The following is a 22,865-nucleotide window of genomic DNA, read 5'->3' on the forward strand; positions in this document are numbered from 1 at the left end:
ATGCTAAAATGGTGATCTACAGCAAGTTCAGATATGCTGACACTAAACATAGTGCAGTTTAAGCTTAATTACTGCTCACAGAAATGATGACCTTTTGATGGTGTTAGATAAAACATTAAGACACCATCGCGGTTATCCTAGTTTTTTTGTCCCTAAAGTCAAGCTGGTGATTTAAGGAGTTTAAAGTGACTTATTCTGTTCATTCTAACACTGATTCTATTACAGTAGCTTTGAATGATTCATAGTTAAAAAAGAAAATCCTTATTTATCTTACACTGGCCCTTTTTGTAGCCCCAAAGTACAGCTGGGGCTGTGAGCACTTCTACATACAGGGCTGTGCAAAAGTCTTGAGCTATATTTCATTTCTTTATATTTTGCAGAAAAATCAAAAGTTGGTGCCCCTATTTATTAAAATATGTGAAAATATATATGGAATACAATATATAAGGCAAAAAGACTGTTTGTACAACCACCTTTATTCTTCAGCATAGTCTAATCTGACATTTCTTTAAGTAGTCTTCAGGAATAGTTATCCAGGCTTCTTGAAGGACATCCCAAGTTCTTCTTTGGATGTTGGCTGCTTATCTTCTGTTGTCTATCAAGATAATCCCACATTGCTTCAATGTTGGGTCACAGACTCTGGGGAGACCAATCCACGACTGATTGTGTTCCACTCTATGTGCTTCTTTGTCAAATCTTTGTCTGACTTTTTCCTGTTTCTTAAGGATGCGACTTTCAGATACTGTTGATCTGCTGAATAGAGTATTTAAGCCTGCCATTTCTTCTTTTGTCCTCCACTTGTCCAGTTTCCTCACATTTTTCAAGGATACACTGCACACCATGCTAAGATATGTGGGGATCATCTTTTTTGTATCTTTGTATCTTTTCATATACTCAACCAAAGAAATGGGAAGGAGTTATGTGTTTTTGTGACAGGTTGTCACCAGAAAAGTTCCTAAAAAACAATTGAAAATGCTTCTTTTGCTGATTGAGATAGATGCTTTTTCTATTTTTAGCTTGCTTAACTTGAAGTTGTTCCTTTTACATATCGCCTGTTTAGTAATCAGGCCACACTTTCCAATTTCACCTGCGAGGTACTTTTGCTGACTTTTTGAAGAGGAAGCAAATGTCCCGTGGGCTATGCCACTTTTGCACAGCAGTGACTTGCGGTTGTGGACTGTGCCATTGCATGTAAGATGGGGGGTGACACAGCGGTTTCATCAGTCCTGTCAGTTTTTCTGTAGCTGCACTTCAACTTCCTCATTTGCTCGTCAGTGCTGTTTCCTCTTTCGCGTACTGATATGATTCTTGTTCAGCAGACAACTTCTTATAGGTCTGCTCTTTTAATCTCCAGAAGAACACAAACAACACAAAACTTTGCTTTACAAAGTAATAGGTGTGCGCTCTGTCGCTGGGTTTGAATAGTCTTCGTTTTTCAAAGACCGCATGAACATTGAGCCGTACGTGAAGCTTGTGCAACACTGGTGAGTACAGAGGCATCGCAGCAGAATTTAAGCCATTTACTGACACATGAAAGCTCTTTAAGTCTAACAACACGGTGATCTCTTACATGTCCCCAGCTTCAATGCGCCCCTACCTGTTTTCTGTGTGAGGGAGAAAGAAGCAGCAGACTGAAAACTTGGACAGTCATGGATGTCTAAGTGCAGTAGCTGTTTGTGTGTCTGCGTGTGTGTCGAGTGAGTGAGTGATGTCGGGAGACACCAGCACCCTTTCCTGGAGGAGCATGTCTCTGACCAGCCAGTCAGATTCCTCGGACTTGTCTCCAACAGCGGGTGTCCACAGGGATGTCCTCTCCCAGGTGAAGATCATCAAAGTGTGTTTCCTCAGCAACAGCCCCAACCTGGGCAAGAACTTCAAACTCATCCGCTGTGAGGAGGGATGGACTGTCAAGGTAGACCTTTTTTTACTCTTACTTCATACTCTACTCTAAAACTATAAAAGCTTTGCTCTGCTGTGCTTATCAGATAGACTGAAATGCTTTAATAATGTTCTGCCGCCCTGCTTTCAGCTACTCTTCTCTAACTTTTCCTGACTTTATTGGCATCACTGCACTCAGATGTATTCTTCATACCTTCTTCTAGGACAACAAGGAAGTCTTGGATTTCTGATAACAGGATGCACACACTGATAAACAAGCCTTGCGCTGGCCTTTAGCCTTCGCTTGAGTTCTCTAAACTTACATCAGAACGGAATTTATTCGCATGATGCAGAACGTGTTGTAAAGTTGATTCCAAGCTTGTACTGGAAAGCTAAAATTCAATGTGCTTCTCTGTAATTATTTCAATCCCAGAATCTGATCAGCACGGTGCTGTCCAGCGGCTGCGTTGGTCCAGAGATAAAATACACCCAATGCTACGGCCTCCTTCTCAAACACCTCAAATCCTCAGAGATACACTGGCTGCACCCTGATCTCACTGTGGCTGAGCTCACCCACCGCTACGAGCAGCAGCACCTAGAAGCTGAGTGGAGGTTGGTAAACCTGTCACATCGCTGAATATTTTGTTTTGACTGGTTTTGACTGGTACACTCAAAAACACAAAAAAGGATTCTTTGGCAAACATGAAACGATATTTTTGAGTAAAATGCAGCTGAAATGTATAAAATCAAAGCTTTATTTATTCATATGATTAATCATTAAAGAAATGTGCTTGGCATGTACAATCTTAAAATACACTAAAGATACTTTTTTTTAGCCTTTTTTGGATAGGGACAGCTTAGAGAGACAGGAAAGTGGGGAGAGAGAGCGGGGACGACGAGTGGCAAAAGTCCACAGGTCAGACTTGAAGGCAGGCCTCTCCAGCAATACGGCATTTGGTCACCTGTGCACCCACTGAGCTAAGCATCCCACGCTGAAAATATTCAAATAAAGTGTACTCTATCTATCTAAATCTAACAAAAGTATCGATACTAAGCCAGGAAACTAATATCTCACAAATAACTAGCTGACATTATTGCTATTTGTGATATCTCAAAAATAATATAAAGTTTATGACCGTGAACTGTGATCTTTATTTGTTCAGATATGACTTGAGGATCAGATACGTCCCATCAGACTTTATGGAAAAATTCCAAGATGACAGAACCACCATGCTCTACTTTTACCAGCAGGTCAGTAAAATTGTCAGTGTTTTTGCACCTTCGTCTTTGCAGTTTAATTTAGGTTTACATGTTTACCATCAGGTACGAAGTGATTATATGCAGCAGTATGCCTCAAAAGTAAGCGATGGAATGGCTCTACAGCTTGGCTGTCTGGAAATCAGGTAACATCTCATGGACAAAAGAAAAACTGGGCAATAATTGTGCATACTTTCATGGAAAACTGATGGATGGTACTGTTACTACTTACAGGAGGTTCTGCAAAGACATGAATCCAAACGGATTGGAGAAAAAGTCAAACTTTGAATTTCTGGAGTAAGTTTAGCATGCTTAACCTTCCTACTTCTCATGCTACTGCCTGTTTACCTTTTACCTCAGGCCTTTCGTGCCTTTGTGGTACATGCGTTTGTACCACTTTATTGTTTTTGTTAGTTTTTTTTTTTTTTAATAGGCCTGCGCCACCTATTTAACCAGCATTTCTCAGAAATAGAAGGGCTTTCTATTTCTGAGAATTGATATGTGGATATGTGGTGAAAGGTGGATGAAAAGGAAGAGTAAAAATGACCAGATGCAGTCTCCGGTTAACACAAAAAGCTACATAAAGTGCATATTTCTGAAAGTGAAAGTTTCACATTACATATTGTTCTAAACTAGAGAGATGTGGGGTTGCATCAAGTTTTTGTTTTATTATAGCTGTCTGGCTTCCCTTTATTCCTCCATTAGGAAGGAGATAGGACTCGACCTCTTCTTCCCCAAAGAGCTCATTGACAGCATGAAGGTATGGAGCCAGAACATTTCGATACAATTTCTGCCTAAAGTTACAGGATGAAATAAAATGTGCCTGATTGTCGCCGTCTGCATCTGTGTGTCAGCCCAAGCAGCTGCGTCGCATGATCCAGCAGACGTTTCAGGGCTACTCGACTCTGAATCAGGACCAGTGCATGGCGAAGTTCTTCACCACTCTGTCTCAGTGCTGGTGCTTCACGCAGGAAAGCTTCGCCTGCCAACTAGTGGTGGGTATTTGATGTGTGCACTGGTTGTCACGTCACACTGAATAAAACAAGTGGTTACTGAATTATAACAGTAAAAACTTGTTTTGTTTGAAGATAAAACGCAGTGCAGTGCTTTATATATTTATGTTTTTCATTTCTTTGTGTTCACAAAAATGGGATCTCTTCTCTTCTCAGAGAGGTTTCAAAATTATTAATGTGTGTGCTTTGTGTCTCTGTAGCAAGGCTGGAGCTTAACGATAGACTTAGTTATTGACCCTGATGGGATTAGTCAGCACACTGAGAACTCAACGGTGAGTTTGAACTTTCTCTTACTTCTATTAATTTTTGTTTGATCTCTTAAAACAAATCTGTCATGGTGTGTGTGTCTCTCTCTCTCTATATATATAAATATATTGTCTAAATCCTTTAAATCTTTTCAGCCCATCTGTTTGGCCAAGTTCTCTCAGGTCCGCAGCATCTCCTGTACTGCAGAGAGTGATGGGCGAGCTCTGCTCAAAGCGCACGTTGAGGGAGCCAAACAGGTAGCACTGAACTTCCTGATTTGTTTAACTGCTGTATTTTGTTTCATTTCTACCCTTTTCATCAGTTCCCTGGAGGCGTCAAATCGTCAAAGACTTCCAGGGAAGTAATGAAAAAGAACTGATGAAATTTTGAAGTAAAGTAGGTATCATTGTCCCCATCACTGGGGGAGAGTGATAGGGTTTATGATCTGGATTTTATTTATTTTTATCACACTGCTTTTACAAACAGTAGTTGTGTTGTAGAAGTCGCATTGACTATATCTTAATGCACCCAGTGTTTTTTAGTTCTCAGTGCAGATTAAATATCATGTATCTTCCACCCTCCAGCCGCTGTCAGTGAACACCTCCTCCCTGGCAGTAGCAGAAAACATGGCTGACCTGATTGATGGCTACTGCCGACTGGAAGGCGCTGAACGTTCACTTATTGTCAGCCCCAACAAAGGTAAAAGTAATGTCCATCCATGGAAAAAGCAAGGGTCTTGAGATTAAAAAATGTCTTTTACAAGCGTGTCCTGGCCAGAAAAAGAGCTGTATAATGGAGTTGCATAAACTGGTATCACATGCATACTGGAGATTTTACGATATATTCATGCAGAGTGTGATTTTGAGAAACTTTATGGTGTCATTGTAACGTTGTAGAGCGTGAGTTGTACAGCTCCACGCCCTCTCATATAACATATTATGTCTTTAAAGGTCAACTTTGACCTTGGGCACTAACAATGAAGATCGAGGTCAAACACTTACCCAACTTACATACTCATCCCCCCCAAGGCCTAATATATTGTTGTAAAATTTGAAGACAATCTATAAGAAGCTGTGTGTAACATAAACTTCTGAATGAGTTTCACAATTGGTGTGACTTTGCCCCCGTTTTGACCAAAATTAAATCAGCTCAGGCTGTTTATGCTATCTACCATCACACAAAATTTGAACATGATATCTTGAAAACTGTGGATGCTAGATTTCTAACAAAAAGACAGACAAACAAACCAGCAGAACCAGTTACATAGTCCAACTGTAAACCAATTGCAGGGTGAAGATAACTGCAGTCAAGTCATTTAAATCACCTAAAATAAATTAAGAAAGACTATTTCCTTAAGTTTTGGTTGATTTTGCAGCTCATTCCAGGGGGAAGGAATGCCTATCCACCCATCTTCTTAACCATTTATCTAGCTAAGAGTTGTGGGAGGGCTCAAGCACGTCCAAGCTATCATAGATTGATAGGTCGGGTATAGTTTGCCAGTTTATTGCACTCTTTTTTTCTTTTTTTTTTACATGATAACATGTGACATTTCCATGTAACCCACTCATCCTGCTTAATCCTGGCACTTACTTTTGGCCTCTTGGCTCTCACTTTCATGAATTTCATATTACATTTGACATTAAAAAATAAAATTGAGCCATGTTTTTCCCACTTATTGCAGTAAGGTTTAGTATAACAGAGCATGAAACTGTGGAAAGAACCTTTAATTGTCTAATCCTACCACCTATGCCTTAACCAGATATCTGACTCTTACAGGGAGAGATACGCGAATGAAACTTCCTGACATCCCAAAATGGTGAGCATGATGAGTCATATTGGAAAGTTGTGGTTTTTTTTTTAAATGTTATTAAAGGTGACACATTGTTTTCCCTTGGTGGGGATAATTTAGTAGAAGCATAACGTATGTGGGTGTAGTTTATTTTAAGATCTTCCTCCTCTGTGTTCATTTTTTCATATGTCTACCGCTCACAGCTGATATGTCACAGATGTTTGCTGAAACGTTCGCTTGTATACAAAATGTTACAGAAAGAAAGAAACAGTTTTCTCTCTTTTTCTTCCAGTGCTGGTTCCAGTGCTCCCAGTAAAGGTTTCAGTAAGTACTAATCCAGCCTATAGAATTTTACTCAGTTACTGAGTTACTGAGTAGATCATCTACTCAGTAACTCTTGGTGCAGCCTAGATCTCGGCTGAAGTCTAGAGGTGACCGGGCATTTGCCCTGGCTGCACCAGAGTTGTGGAATAACCTTCGGATTGTGATCCGGGCGTCTGATTCCATCCAATCTTTTAAATCACGGTTAAAAACCTATTTGTTTAATCTTGCCTTTCCTGCTTGTTAATGCTCGCACCTGACTTTTAGACATATTCTATTTTTTCTTATACATATTTTTATGGCTTGTGCTTTTATTATGTTTTTATTTTGATATGCATTTTATACCCCTGTGTATTAGTGGCATTGACCTGTGAGGATATTTGATACTTTGCTAAGGCCTTATAATACTCGTGTTACTTCTCTGTCTCTTATGTTAAGCACTTTGGTATACCGCTGGTTTTTAAATGTGCTCTATAAATAAAGATTGTTGTTGTTGTTGTTGTTTTACTTTTAACTTTAAAAGCAATGTATGTATGTATACTAATAATGTGTTTTTCTTTTATTCGTTTAACTTTAGATTCTGATATTTATGCTGAAATCCCTGAAGACGGAGCTGACATTAGTGGTGAGTAGTATTTTACTTCAAATCAAAACTGATCCTGAAGCTCACGCAGATTGTATCGCTACCAATGAGCCAAAACCATCTGTCAGTTAAGGTGTTTGTGTTATTGCGATGGTCAGTTGTGGGGATTTTTGCTCTCTTCCTTATTGAGAATGAAAATGTTAAAACATTGTTACAAAACAGCAAACTAAGAAAAGCTGGAATATTCAAAGTGAGTAAGTGGAAAGTTAAAAATGTACGCGTAAAAACTTCCCTGGGTTTAACCAAAATTATACAGTACTGTGCAAAAGTCTTGAGCCGCCCTCATTTCTGTATATTTTCCTTCCAAAAAGACTCAATCTAGTTTTGTTTTGTTTGTTTTTTTAACATAACCTTGAGCTTCCTGAAAGTCTTTTAATGTTTTTCCTTGGACATTGACTGCTCTATACCAGTTCTATAACGTGACCATTTTAAGAGTGTTGCTTCTTTGTTGTTAAGCTACTTCACACTTATGAATCATTCAAACATAAAAAGGCACCTAACTCAAGGGATGAGCCAGTGTTCTGTTTTCACATAATAACTTGGCAAAGAACCAATTTCTGTAGTTGAATCTATAAAAAATGATTTAGATAACACAGTTTGGCAGACATACAAATAATATTTTTTGCACCAGTGAGGTGATCCCCAAAGAGCTGTAAGCTGAAAGCTTGGGATTTCTCAACATTGTGTGCAGTGTGTCCTTAAAAAATCTGAGGAAACTGGACAAATGGAGGATAAAAAGAAGAAATGGCAGGTGTGGGAGATGCATCTGGCTATTGATGGGTTGATCGATGTGTTCGCTGGAGCCTCATCAGAAATGGTCTTGGTTCAATGACCAGCTGGTGTCAACAAGTACCATCAAATTTTGATCCACTATGAAATACCATCTGAAAAGCAACTGGTCGACAACTGCTTCATTTTTCAGCATGTCAGTGATCTCAAACCCACTGCCAATGCAGTTAAAGAACACCGGGGTAGAAACCCAACATTATCAGTCACAGATTGGTCTCCCCAGACCTCGGACCTCAACATTATTGAAGCAGTGTGGGATCATGTTGACAGAGAACAGAACAAAAGGCAGAAACATCCAAAGAAGAGCTTTGAATTTCCTTTAAGAACTCTGGAGAACTATTCCTGAAGACTACTTAAAGACATGATAAGAAAGCTGCCTTTAGACTATGATGAAGAATAAAGGTGGTCATACCAAATATGGCCTCTGTTGGAATTGTACAAACTCTGTTTTTGACTTATACAGTATTTTTATATAGATGCGCAGATGTTTCAATAAATAGCTGCACCTATTTTCCTGGTGGTATATTTTTGGCAAGACTTTTACATAGTACTGTATATTTATTTTGGTTTACACCTACACAGGAAGTTTATTAGGTGACAACTGCAGTGAGGACACCTTCTGGGTACTTGTAGTGGTGTGTATGCGGTACCTTTGCTGCAGGCTCTCTGTGGCTGGTGTCAAATACTTTCGAGTTGCAACATGGTCTGTTTCACCTCTTATCCATGTCCAGTTCCACCTCCATACTCTGGATGTCACTATTAAACACAGACATCAGGGATTTATATATTTATAGAAGTCCATTGATTGATAAATATTTTAGGGCATTTAGATCTTATATACTTGTTTTCTTGGTGCACTACTAAAAAGGTAGCTTTTCCTTTTTTTCTTTTACACTTGCTTGCTATGTTCCTTTAAATATCCAGGAGATGTGGGTAAGTAACAAAAAGTGCCTGGGTTGGAGAAAATTTTGCAATAAAATTAAGGTTATTATTATTAATTTTTAGATCAAATTATATGCATGAGCCGTTATCACCATCAAAAGAAATAAAAACCTAGAAATTGGACATCAGATAAATAGAAAATACAAATACAAAAGCCTAATATCAAGTAAATTCAAAAGTTTAAATCAACAGAGAAGAATACAGGACAATCCAATTTTGAAATGTGTGTTTTGTGAGCTAAACAAACTTCCCAGGACCCGTGTAATGGTTCCACTTCATTGGCTAAATTGGGCAACCTAAGGCTAAGAAACAATGCTAATAACAATACTAACAGTAGCAGGGCTTGGTAAACCCCTCCTTACACTCCTGCCTTCCTCCCTCAGTGTATAAGTACAGCGGCGGAGGTGAACATACTGCTGCAAAGTGTGACACAGAGGATGTAAACGTGTCCCAGTAATATGTAAGGGAAGGAAGTACAAATAGTGGCAAACCACACATCCTGTTGTGTGTAGGCTTTTCTTTTTGTTTTTTTGTTGTCTTGTCTTGTTTGAAATGAACAGCTTTACATTTACAGCATATCACCTGCCTTTTAAAAGAGGGAAACGTGGAGTTTTCTCAACCTGTGCCTTTGTTTCTGTGTGCAGAAAGGTACAAGATCTCCAAGGAGGATTTCGTTGTGGGACGGATCTTGGGCGAGGGATTCTTTGGAGAGGTTCACGATGGAGTTTATAAAAGCCCAGTGAGTCCATCTGTTGTGTTGACTAACTAGCCTCACACTAAGGCTCAGACATGCTTGATAACAACATCCCACAAATATCCATCAAACCCAAAGCTGAAAATATGAAAAAGGTTTGCAAATGTAAACCACTGTGCGTGTGTGTTTGTTTGCAGACAGGGGAGAGGATCCGAGTGGCCATCAAAACATGTAAGGACTGTTCGGCTGATGTAAAGGAGAAGTTTCTCAGTGAAGCTGGTGAGTGCATTGCAGCTGCAGTGATTATTTCCTTTTCTTTTCACTACACATGTCAGCGTGTGCAGGGGTTTGTGACGCAACTGCAGCACGTAGGAATTTATAACAAAAAAAGCACTTTAGGGGCAAGTTGGGTCTTATATAGGTGGGTTGTCTGTGAAGGTTCTCAGTCATCCAGGTCATTGTAGTCAAAGGAGCTTGCAAAGAAAAGCGTCTGGACTTCTTTAAGTTGCTTGAAGACGTTTCATCTCTCATCCGAGAAGCTTCTTCAGTTCTAAGGTCAAATGGTGGGGAGTCCCAGATTTAAACCTAGTGGGAGTTTCCCCCCACAGAGGGACAAAACGACCCCCTGATGATCCTCTAATCGCCTGAGCCAAGGTGTGAAACTGGGTGTGGGTCCCAATCAGCCAGGGTTTCGGGTGAGCTCTTTGTGAAACCTGGCCCCACCTTATCATGCGAATTCCTGAGGTCAGATGGCCCAGGATGTGAGTGGGCGTTAAGGCGTCTGGGGAGAGAACTCAAAACTGGATTATAGATGGCAGACAGTTGGTGTCGTAAACCACCGCCTCTGTTCAAAGATGGTCGCTCACAGTGTACATAGATGGCTTCTTTCACTCCTCTTTCAAACCATCTGTCCTCTCTGTCCAAAATGTGAACATTGGCATCCTCGAAAGAGTGTCCTTTATCCTTAAGATGCAGATGGACAGCTGAGTCTTGTCCTGTGGAGGTGGCTCTTCTGTGTTGTGCCATGCACCCATATGGGTGGGTTCTTATATACTTGAAAATGAAAGCGTTGGCTAATTTTTGCTTAAAGAAGTAATGAGTAAAGTGTGACAAGCCAAAGTGAAATGTGCTAGTTTAGATCATTTGAAGGTTTTTGCACCAGTAACGAGGCTGATGTAGTGAACTTCCTGTTGTCTGCTTGTGGTTTCATGTAATAACTCAGACGGCTAGATGTGGGAGTCTGGAAGCCGCAGGTTTTATCATCCATTGCAAAAACATCAAAGCTTGAGACATAACAAGCTTTGCAGTTTTCTGTTCTGAGATAGACAAAACATTCCTGAGGTCCGGATCTTTGCTGATGGTTAAACTGTTTAAATCAAGCGTTACATTTTGAAATTTCATGGTCACAGGACAAAATATCCAACATTTTTGTTACGCTTTCTCCCCAGAAATGCCCTGCTTCTTCTTCCATGATCATCAGCAACGCTCTTCTTATTTTCTTTGTTTAACCCAGCATTCACATTTGCATTTCTATGTAGCACTCGATTTGGTCTCAACCTTGTGCTGTGGCACTCATCACGCTTCACTAGCTGCAAATTCACCAGCTAGCCGCACGCTTCTTTGCTGGGCATGCAGTGGGTGTTAAAACAAAATGAGCAACAGAAAGATGTGGGGTCTTTTAGGGGATGCCACATGATGGCTCTGGTTTTCAAATCTCCTCTGTAAAGTAAAGTTGAACATGTTTTATTTTTAGGCCAATCAAACATGAGCAATTGCCCGTGCTCATCTGATAGGAGGGGCTTAGAAAAGAGAGGGGAGAACTATCAATTTTACTTCTGAAGAAAATAATTATAATCTTCTTCATAAAGTATGAACAAGACTTGCACGAAAAGTTGAAGTCAAATGTATTTTTAGATAAAGAGCTTAGGTTAGGCACAGTGTTGTGATGGTTAGTACCAGTAGCGGTTTTAGATACGGGCGACACGGGCGGTTGCCCGGGGCGGCATCGTGGTGGGGGCGGCATCACGACTCGTTCTCATGCTGCCCCGACATCATGCCAGCGCATATTGGGAATGGCATTGGTTTTCTATCGCCCATTTGCTGGGAGTAAGGGCGCCCTCCGTTTGCGAGCCTGCACAGGGAGGAGAGGACGGGGCAGCAGGGGATGCTCTGGCTGGCTGGAGCAGCAAAAATTAAAACTCGTTGTGCTGCGTTCAACAAAAACTACGGCTACCCAGCCCTCCTCTCTGTCAAAATCAAACCAGTGAAAGACAGACTGACAACCCCCTCTTAATGCCGCCGCTAGCACCCACGTGACTCCCGTTACACATCACCATAGCAACCAAACAAATGAAAACCCAGTGATCATTAAAATTCAATACATTTAATTATGACTCCTACAAGGAGAAACGAGCAAAAGATACAGGTAAGCAGAGGTGTCATTGGATAATGGCAGGTCATGTATCCTAAAACATTAAGAATCAGGATACTTTCTTAATCCCTAAGGAAATTATGTGGGTTACAGTTCCTCCAAGAAGAAATGGTAAAAATAGTAACAGTAACAGACTAAACTCCAAACAATATATACAATAATATAATATTAATTAGTCAGTGTCAATTGTTGATTTGTCCTGTTCTCACTGTATGACGAATTATGATGTCTGTTTAGTAGCCGTTTGCATACAACATTTGCATACAATGCATACTCTGTCTCTCTCTTCATGTGTGTGTGTGTGTGTGTGAGGGGGGGGGGGGGCAGACGGGGTGTTTGCCCGGGCGCCAAGCAGGCTAGGACCGCCACTGGTTAGCACCATTGCCTCATAGTGGGAAGGTTCTGGGTTTGAATCCACCACCTGCCTGGGGCCTTTCTGTGAGGAGTTTGCATGCTCCCGGTGTTCTCTCTGAAGCCATGCAGTCAGTAGGTTTAGGTTAATCTGTGTAGTTGTCCATCTCCTTGTGACAGTCTGCCTAGGCTGGAGTAATGCTAAAAAAAATTGTAAGCAGGACTTTGGGGCTAGTATGGCTTTTGTTTTCTGTAAACAAAAAGCCGTAATATAACCAAGAACCATTGCTGCATGTAATCTCTGTCTGTCTCTACATTAATAAAGTCTGAATTCTCTCTGTTAAAGACTTGATGAAAAATCTGGATCACCCCCACATCGTGCGTCTGATTGGAGTCATTGAGGCCGATCCTGTCTGGATTGTCATGGAGCTCTATGAACACGGAGAGGTATGTTTTTGTGTTTTTATTCTAATGGTAAACCTAAAGTGTCGCAACCTAAACCGTGACTTGCAACTGTGCCTTGTTTCGCTCACAGTTGGGGAACTACCTCATAGAGAACCAGTACAACCTGAGCACAGCGACGCTTGTCCTCTACTGTCTACAGATATGCAAAGCTTTGGCTTACCTAGAAGGTCTCAACATGGTGCACAGGTAGCACATTTTCCACAAGTAGTGTGCTTTCATTAACTGCAGTGTATTTTAAGAAAGAAGCTCAGCAAGACTGAATAAAAAACATTTTTATTTTGCAGAAACTTTAAAGCCTCTCTGCATGTTGTGCAGATATTAAGTGAAAATGGTTTGCATGCTGATTTCTTTTGGTGTGATGTTTCTTTGTTCTTCGCGTCATCCTGTGGTTTCTATTTTCTCTGTCTGTCTGTCTGCCATAGAGACATAGCGGTGAGAAACATCTTGGTGGCATCTCCAGAATGCGTCAAACTTGGTGACTTCGGCCTCTCTCGCTACGTAGACGAACAAGAGTATTATAAAGGTGCACACATCGAAAAGTTTCGAATGTTTGTAGAAGTCCAAATAAATGTCATGTTTTTGCTTTGCCCGTTTAACTGCACCCATTAACTTAGTGAATCTCAATTTCTCCTCTGTGTGCAGCTTCAGTGAGTCGTTTACCAATCAAATGGATGGCGCCAGAATCCATCAACTTTAGACGTTTCACCACAGCCAGTGACGTCTGGATGTTCGGTGAGAAAAAACAACAACAAAAAAATTCATTCTCTCAGTTACACATGCAGGTCTTTACTCCATCTGAACACGAAACAGGCTTTTATTAAACCAGGAACAGAAACAAGTAGTGCTTAAAGTTAGTTTTACCACGGTACAGCTTGAGGTTTTCATTCAGTTGATTTGTAATTCCTCAGGCTGTAGACTGATGTGAACCATGTTATTTAGTCCTTCCATCTCTCATAGCACACAGTTTTTGGGCTGAATGCTTGAGGAGTCCACTTCAATTATTTTTTTTTAAATTTAGAGCCAAATCACAACAACAGCCGTTTCACAGCAGCTGTTGTTTTGGCATCTTGAGGCATGTGAGGCTCTGCAGCTAGTGCGTCAGCCAAACGTTGGGAGTTTTTAAAGATAACCCACCTCAGCACTCAGCGACCCGTCTGTGCAACATAATGTGGTCTGCCGCTTCATGCCTGAGTTACTCTGGTTCCCAAACGCTTTCTCTTTGCAGTAATACCTCTTACAGCTGGTCGTGAAATATCGAGGGGGGAAGAAATTTCATGAACTGAGTTCATAAAGATGAAGATTGATTTCTGTAAAAGCAGACTGTGCCTGATTTTACACACCTATGTTGGGCTACAGCTATCGATTTTAGTGATCAAGTGTTCTACCGATTATTCCATTAATTAATCGAGTAATACCCAACAAATACTTATGTCTTATTAACTACTAAAACCAGGTATTCAAAAGAGAAAGAGGCAGGTCTTTAAAAACAGCTCATAGGTTTCCAACCTAAAATAAGTCATAAATTAAATGGGTTTAAGTCCACTGAGAAGGCTTTCTTAGTATGTGTGTCTGTGTGCGTGTGTGTGCATATGAGCAAGTGTGAAAATGTGATTGAGTATGTTTGTCTGTAAGCCTTTGAAAGAGCATGTGGCAGCTACAATGAAGAAAAGTGAGCATATCAACTTTCTCAGAAGTGAGCACTTTGATGCAACGCTTCCTGCTGCCAAAAACAGGCGTGCTGGTGTTTGCAGCTGTCAGTAATTATTGTTAATAATATTTAAGTGACCCACCTAAAAAAATATATATATATATCTATATATATATATATATATATACATATATACATATATATATTTATATATATATATATATATATATATATATATATATATATATATATATATATATATATATATATAAGTGCCAGTCTCAGTGTGAATAGATAAACATAGATTATTTTTAATATAGCTAACCGTGTGTGTGTGTGTATGTGTTCAACCAGCTGTTTGTGTGTGGGAGATCTTCTCAATGGCCCAGCAGCCGTTCTTCTGGTTGGAGAACGGGCAGGTGATCACCCAGCTGGAGACGGGCGTTCGACTCCACAAACCGCAGCTCTGCCCACCCACCATCTACTCGCTGCTTACCCGCTGCTGGGCCTATGAGCCCAGTGGCCGTCCCAGCTTTGGCCAGCTTGCCTGCTCCCTCAGGTGCACACTCACCTAACTGAACACATGACCCCCAGTACCTACAGAAGGACTGATCCCACTATTCAAAGTTATATAAACTGATGATGCCTGTGTTTAACAGTGACATCCATAGAATGGAGGTGGAGCTGGAGAAAGATGAGAGGCGAAACAAACCACGGTCCAACTCGATAGCATTTGATCCCAACCACACGGAGCCTCCACCAAAGGTACCACACATGCACCAATATGAGAATCTCAGAGGGTCTAAACTCCTCCCTGCAGCTGTCTTTAAATAAACTTCCCACCTAGGTGTAAACCAGCATAGACAGATTAGGCTGAATTACTGCACACAGAAATGATGACATTTTGATTTTGTCAGATGAAATCTTAAGACATCAACAGTTTCTGGTTCCTTACAGTCAAGTTAGTTGATTAAATGACTTAAAAAGGACTTTTTCTGCTTATTTTATCTCAGTGTTTTTCACTCTTTGTCTGTTATAGTAGTTTGACTTAGTCATAGTTCAAAGAATCTATGGAATGGAAGCAAATAATGTGCTTTTTGAAAAACCGCCTGAACATACAATTTAAAATTGCTTCTTTGCTAAGTTGTCTGTTATATGTTTACACATTACACTGGTGCCTTTTTTATGCTTAAATTATTTATAGGTCATTGTTAAGTGGCTTAGTGAAAAAGCAGCCAAAGACCTTCAGAAAGACCGTGGCACAGATAAAGATCAAGAACACAAAGAAATGAGGGGTGGCTCAAGACTTGCACAGCACTGCACACACATATATTTTTGTTGCGTTACAACGCATCTTGAAAGTGAAATAGTGAGTTTCTGCTTATTAAATGTGCCAAACTTTTCACTTTGGTCTCATAAATGAAGCTGCAACTGCAGATGCTACATGCTAGTTCCTCCATATTCAGGTTCCTAGAAAGCTGGAGATAGTGTGGAAGTGAATGGGGAAGATCCAGTCTTTCATTAACTCACACAGATCATTTTCTTTTTCACAAGCAAATTTCAACCATTTATCTTTGGTTGCCTTTTTTATACGCTTATTGTGATTTTTAAAATGTCTTTTTTCATGTGTATGCAGTTTAAAGTTATGTGCAGAATGAATTATGTAAATGTTTTAACCTACATATTGTCCTCTTTCTTTCTCTTAGCCTTCCAGATCAGGAGGCAGCACCCTTCCCCGAGGCTCACACATACAGGTATCTAAACACACTTACACACACAGATATATAGTAGTGTACACATACATGTATATTAGTGTCTAAATTCAGATTCAGCTGCGCGCGTCCCCTTACCCAGGAAACACATATTCAGTGAATGTTAATACAGTTTTGAAATTTGAAATTTTACCTTCACAAAACTGCTTCTTATCAGCAATTGCATTATTGATCTTTTCATATTGCTTAACAGAATGAGAGGGAAATCTCTTAGAGTCACGTTCGTCAGTGGAAGCGCTTCTGGTTTTTGGCTAAAGGCCAAAAGGGTTAAAATTGGATGACCGGAGGATATAGTGGAGGAAACAGAACACGTGACAACAAAACTGTTTTGCATAAGCAACTGAGAAAACGTTACAAAAAACACATGAGGTTTTAAATAACTATCTGCACCAGTATAACTATCTGCACCAGTATAATAAAATTAGTAACATGTCAAGGGCGTGTGTGTGTCTGTGTGTGTGTTTGTGCATGTGTAGGCACCTCCAAAGGATAGCAGCCCAGCATGGGAGAAAGAGAGAGTGGAAGAAACTTTGGAAAGACAAAGAAGAGAAATGATGATGGACAAAATGTGGCTGGAGCAGGAAGAGAAACAACTGGTGAGAGATCTCACACACACACACAAACACACACATAATGCAGCCAGGTTTGAACCGCAGGAGTTTAGCAGTGTAACAAAATAAAGTGATATATGTCTGATACAATTTCATGGGACTATAATTGATTACACATAAAGCACTAAAGCTTATTTTTAAATGTGTTTTCCTGTAGGTTCCTGTTGTGGGACGAGATACAGAGATCGAGGTACTTTCTTCTTCTTTTCCTCTTGTGCAAATCATGCTTTGATCAGCGTGAGGCAGAAACCCAGTTGAAAATACAGCTGCTCGGCCATGCAAACCCATGCCATGAAGCTCTTGATGCACAGTTTTTGTGCTGATGTTAATAACAGAGGAGATTTGGAGCTCTGCAGTGTTTGAGTCATTACAGTACTAGCAATAGCTATGCAACCACCTCAGCAGTGAGTAAACCCACTGTGCAACTTTAAGTGACTTCCCACTTCCTGGCGGAGTTACCATGATTCCTAAATGCTTCAGATTTTCTGCAATACTGCCAACATTTGATCTTGAAATATCTAAGTGGGAAGAAATTTCATGAACTTACTTCCGAGGTGCGAGGAGAAGGACAAAGATCTGGTGACAGATCTTCCTTAATGCTTCAGCAACACATGAAGCATTAAGGAACAACTCTATTGGTTGACCAGCGTGTTTCAGCTTATGGCTTTCATCGTGGTCACAAGTTGAAACGCGTTGGTCTTTTGTCCATATAGTGTAAAACTATAAATGTTAAATTGATCTTCCATCTACAGTTTGAGCTGACAAAAATTCAGTGGTGACTTGGTTACATCAACAGAGTTTAAACTTTTAAGACACAAACCTTGTTGTGCTTTAAATAACTCGTGTGGTTTGCTTAATGAGGAAGTTGATTTACTCAAAAATGTGGTAATGGTGTGGGGTGGGGGTTGGGAGGGTGATTGGTTTAAACATATTGGTTTCCAAAGATTATTTAAACGCTGCTGGCTAACCGTACTCTTAAGTTGATAAAGAGTATTTGTGTCACTGTTTCTCTGTTATTTGCAGCTTCCTCACAACAGCTCAAAAAACGGTGAGTCCACTTTTCTCTCTTTTAACTGCAGTGTAACGTACAAAATTAATTAATTATTTAACTAATTAGTAAGTTTCAAATTTACTCCAACATTTATCATCCTTTTTTTTTAAACTGTTAAACTGTTCATGGAGTGGGCAAAATCCTGTGCTGTTGGCATTACTAGTCTGATACATGGCTTTGATTTATTAGATTCTCTTCTGTGTTTCAGGTCCTCCACAGAAACCTCCAATGCCAGCTGCACAGGTAAAAGTGCGCAATAAATTCTTCATCAAAAATAGTTAAGAAAGGGTTGAAAAGGTTTAAATGTGGACATTTTAAAGCTTAAATGAAGCTACGTGTCAGTAAGAGCTTTCTTGTACTGCTGCAGCCTCGTCCCACAGCTGAGCTGGACCGATCAGGTGATCAGGTTTACACCAGCGTCATGGCGATGGTGAAACAGGTGGTCCAGCTGAAGAATGATGTCAACACACTGCCGGCTTCTGAGTATCCCAATGCTGTCAAGGTAGGTCTATGTTAGTGTCTATGATACACTGAGGATCACCTTTTTTCAGAGCACACAGTACTGACAGCAGAGGGCGCCGTTGGTTTAGCTCAAGCAGACATAAAGCTTTCTCTCAGGTGAAGGAGAGTTTATGCAACTAAACATGAGTTCCAGCATGTAAAACATGGGACATTAGTGGTGTTATTAAAATTAACAACAGGTGCACTAGAGGGGCAACAATGAGACAACCAATGTTCCCTCTAAGCTGCGCACGTGCGCAATTGCGCACTGCTGGCACGGTCTCTGCGCACAGAAAATCTGCGTTGCACACAAAAAAAATCTAACCTGAATTGAAATTAAAATTTATACTTTAACAATTCTGTTTTGCAGTGTTAGTCAGTGAGTGACTGGCTGCTCCCGTATGGCATTAGAACGATGCCACCTTATCCCATAGTCCAGCCAATAATGTGATTCACATTCGTATATATGCAGCTAGTCAACGTTGTTGACAGGCTATGACAGCGTCCTTATGTGCCGACACCGGTGTTTTAGCTGGCACAGCAGCGTGGCTGATGTTTAGTGAAGCCACGTTAATGACAACGTGTACAACCATTGGAGATGTGAGCAGGACAGACGGAACAATTGACGGGAAAAGTGTGGACTTTATACCAGTTTTTAAATTGTGTTGATAGGCCACGTAAAACCAGAGTTATGATAAAAAAATAAAAAAAAATGTAATGTTTGGTTTTCTTCCTGAATACTGTCGTTGTTTATATTTACTGCGGGAAGAAACGGTAAAAACTGTGTTTTATAAGGAAAACGCTAGAACGCACTCTCCGCTTGTGAGCAAAAACAACACCAAAAAAAACCATAGCCTTTCCTATTGGTGGAAAAATGTACCATGTCGACCAATCAAAAAATTATATGGCAACCTGGCATTTAGTTGTTTAGGGAGGGGGGACGTTTTAGGAGTGACGGCGGTGTTTTGAGATGTGAGAGATTTGCGACGTTTAGCGCAAATCTTGTGTAGTTAGTGTGTAGTGTAGTCAATAGTTTTGTAGTGTGTCAGAACAATGAGGCGACTGCTGAATGTTACAGGTGTTACAGCAGTGATACATCTCCTGTTGTCAGGCCTGCAGGTATCAGGCTGTTGTTCTCCTTTATCTCATAGTGGACAGAAATGATTTTTTGGAGTGGCACAAATAATTTATGTGGCATCAGATTTGATGCAGAACAGCTGATTGTTCTGTAAATAGTTTGAAATGTTTATTTTTTAAAAAAACGCCTTGGCTTCATTTTTAGGTAAACAACTTTGTTGTTTGCATAACCCAGTTACTTTTTTGAAGAAGTAACTATATAATTAATTGCCCAACGTTGGTCATTATATACTGTATTTTGCAGACAGAGAGTTACAGGACTCTCTCAATGACCGCAGACTCATAATACAAGTTAGAGCTTTACAGAAAATAAAATAAAGTTGTGTTTTCAAAATTGGAGTTCAAGTTATTTTTAATAACTTTTTAAATCTTTTTAATTTTCATTGTAAGTGGGCTAAAGCAGTTAATTAAAAGTCGTCTAACATAAATGTAAATGCTGTAATTTGATTATTTTAATAAACCATGTAACTTTGATGGATTTGATGCCGGCGTGACCACAGTGCAAACGTCTGCTGTTGCTCACAGTGGTCCAAGGGACCGCTCAGGGCGTTTGTGTGTTCGCTCAGACACGTGAAAAATTAGAGGGAACATTGGAGACAACTCCCAAACTCATCATGTCCATCATTAGTGCTGTAACTGTACCATACATGGACCTTTTTTCAGAAGTAGTTTGAGCCACTGACAGTAGAGGGCGCTGTTGTTTTAGCTCATGCACACATAAAGCTCACTATCACGTAATGGAGAGTTTACACAACTAAACATGAGTTCCAGCTTTTAAAACAAGGAAGACTGTTTGTATTTGAGTAATTGATCATTTTATCCTTCCTCGTCCTTACTTCCACATGTCTCTCACTCCATTCATCTTCGCTTTTCTCCATCATCCACCTGCAGGCAGTGGGTATCTCTCTCCGGACCCTGATTCAAAGTGTTGATGAGATCCTGCCCTCTCTGCACTCCTCTGTCACATCAGAGGTAGGTTTCAAATATTGTCTGCCTTGTGTTTTGTGACAGGGTGTGCATATCAGCCAGCAGACCAGATGCAGAGGGATTTTCTTTGAAGATTCACATAAACAGAAGTTATGTTGTTAAACAACCTTAAATACTCAGTGCAAAAAGGCTTTTTGGCTTCTATGTGTGTCAATATAGAGATTATTACCATTTGACACTTTATGCCATATATAAGCATACTAGATCATCTTTTCAGTCTTTTTTTTTTTTTTACCTCCTGTTGTCTGTATGATCTGATCTTCCTTCTGCTCCGTCCTAGATTGAGGGCACGAAGAAACTGCTGAACAAGGATTTGGCAGAGCTGATTAATAAGATGCGACTGGCCCAGCAGAACTCCATAACATCACTAAAGGAGGAGTGCCAGAAGCAGATGTTAGCTGCTGCTCACACTCTTGCTCTTGACTCCAAAAACCTCCTGGATGCTGTGGACCAGGCTCGAGTCAGGGCCAACCTTGCCAAGCCTAAACATGACTCAGAAGATGAAGAAGATTCTGGGGAAGACACATAGGTTCCCTGCTGATCAAACGAACTTGAAATTTAGCTTTAGTTATGAAAGGATCAGTTCCTTTCTTGAGGACATGTGGAGGCTATTATGGTGCAGCTCTGTCCCGGGGGGACAGGGGTGTATCAGCTAATGAAAGATGTCATACTGTATTTGTATATGCGCTTAAACAACTGAACTGAAACGCTGAACGTATTAATAATATTTGTAGTGTTTATTCTATATTTTTACTATTAAAAATGATGACCTTTCTGTGTTGCAGTGGTCATTTTATGATATAAATTAATGATACACGATACACCTGTGGTATTAATGTAAAAATTCTATGTTGCTTTGTTCTCAAGTTATTGCACACCTCTGACCTTGATCTTTAGGTCCAGTTCACTTCAGTTTGAAGTCATTCAAAAAATTTTGGGTAGAATGGTATCAATTTGAAAAACCTACATCGCCTCGTTCTCGAGTTATCCCAGTCACAAACTTGCTTGTCCATGCTGGCTACCCGCCCAGCAGTTTGACAATAATACGTCTGAAAGGTAAAAAACTACACTGAAATGATGTACTAAAGTTTGTTCATGTGCTCATGTGGTTACCACAGCAAGCCAGCACACCCTTGAATATTGTGCTTTTAACATCAGTCCTGTTAAATGGCTGTGGGGTAAACTCTCTAGCAGGTAATTTGCATAGCTGTTACTGTGCAATAACAACCTCGGGCAGCCTTGGGTGGGGTGTACAGACTTGAACTGCATTTATTCACAGTCGTTCACAGTAAAGAAAAAAAGAGACTATATTGTTGCTTCTAAGGAAAGTGGCCAACTAGAAATACTGTTTTTGACTAAACAATTTAAAACTTTTTATTTTTCCTGTTTGTAATGTGAATAAATTGTTAAAATGTTAATATGTGTTGTTTCTCCAGACTTTAATCGTGAAATCCAACAAATGACACGAAACAGGTGTCGATAGCAGAACAAGCTGTTTGGCATTGACAGGGAAGATTTTATGAGTGGGCTTTAGGGACGTTGTTACTGAAACGCTCTCACACACTCTACTGAATATTTCACAAACATTACTAAAACACTTTCACACACACACACACTAATGAAAACTGAGAAGATTTCAGTTGAACAGGAAGTTGAGAAAAACAAACGGTACATTTCAATACCACAAAAACCACGCTGATGTCTACTCAACAGCTTGTTAGCAGCATAACAGAACAATTTTTTGGCCTTGGTAGTGACTATCCGAACACTGTTGTAGGATAGCAACAAGTCTAGCCCTCCTGGCCATGCTAAGATGCACCATGCTAGCTGCACCTACAATCTGGAAAGAGGACTGTGTGACGGTACCTAAACTACAATGAAATTTTATCTGATACCCTGAATTTTTCACATGCATTCTTTGAGATGAGAGGCAATGAAGAGGATGTCGTAAAAATGTTTCACTTGTTTCCTGCAATGTATTGAGTCTTTCAAAACAAATATTCAGACAAGTTTAGACAAGAGGGAGTGCTAGATGATTATACACAAACTCTATTGGGATTTCTTGTTTCTGGTGTCCAGGTGCCAAAGTGTGACTATTCAGCACATCCACACTTATACTTACAGCAGGTTGACGCTCCATGGCTGTCACATTTTAAAGAGTTCTGGTGGTCTCTTTCAGGCACGTGCAGAGGGGGGGCTAGAGGGGCTTGAGCACCCGCCCCTTTCCTGATGGGTGCCCAAAGTGCCCTTTTGTTGAGGCGAAAGGCAAAAAATGTATTTTTTTTTTTTTAATGTGTGTGTGCGTGCGGAGTCATGTCTGTGCCCCTCAACAATAATAT

At 40.2% G+C, this 22,865-nt stretch overlaps 1 protein-coding gene across 1 annotated transcript; it reads left to right on the forward strand.

The window, feature by feature from the left end:
- Nucleotides 1–40: 40 nt before the first annotated feature.
- On the forward strand, nt 41–22,070 carry LOC146492151 (protein-tyrosine kinase 2-beta-like). The gene is made up of 30 exons (XM_085151207.1): nt 41–1,484; nt 1,581–1,912; nt 2,312–2,490; nt 3,042–3,129; nt 3,202–3,281; nt 3,370–3,432; nt 3,841–3,895; nt 3,990–4,130; nt 4,349–4,420; nt 4,550–4,651; nt 4,979–5,093; nt 6,171–6,210; nt 6,476–6,507; nt 7,082–7,129; nt 9,523–9,617; nt 9,770–9,851; nt 12,701–12,801; nt 12,890–13,005; nt 13,242–13,342; nt 13,462–13,551; nt 14,822–15,026; nt 15,127–15,232; nt 16,174–16,221; nt 16,716–16,835; nt 17,008–17,040; nt 17,874–17,898; nt 18,110–18,144; nt 18,269–18,403; nt 20,431–20,511; nt 20,807–22,070. Exons 2-30 carry the CDS (start codon nt 1,709–1,711, stop codon nt 21,053–21,055), a joined length of 2,841 nt encoding a protein of 946 aa, XP_085007333.1. The 5' UTR covers nt 41–1,484; nt 1,581–1,708; the 3' UTR covers nt 21,056–22,070.
- Nucleotides 22,071–22,865: the final 795 nt, after the last annotated feature.

Source organism: Neolamprologus multifasciatus, chromosome 23 (genome assembly GCF_963576455.1).
Source record: "Neolamprologus multifasciatus chromosome 23, fNeoMul1.2, whole genome shotgun sequence".
NCBI classification, from domain to species: Eukaryota; Metazoa; Chordata; class Actinopteri; order Cichliformes; family Cichlidae; genus Neolamprologus; species Neolamprologus multifasciatus.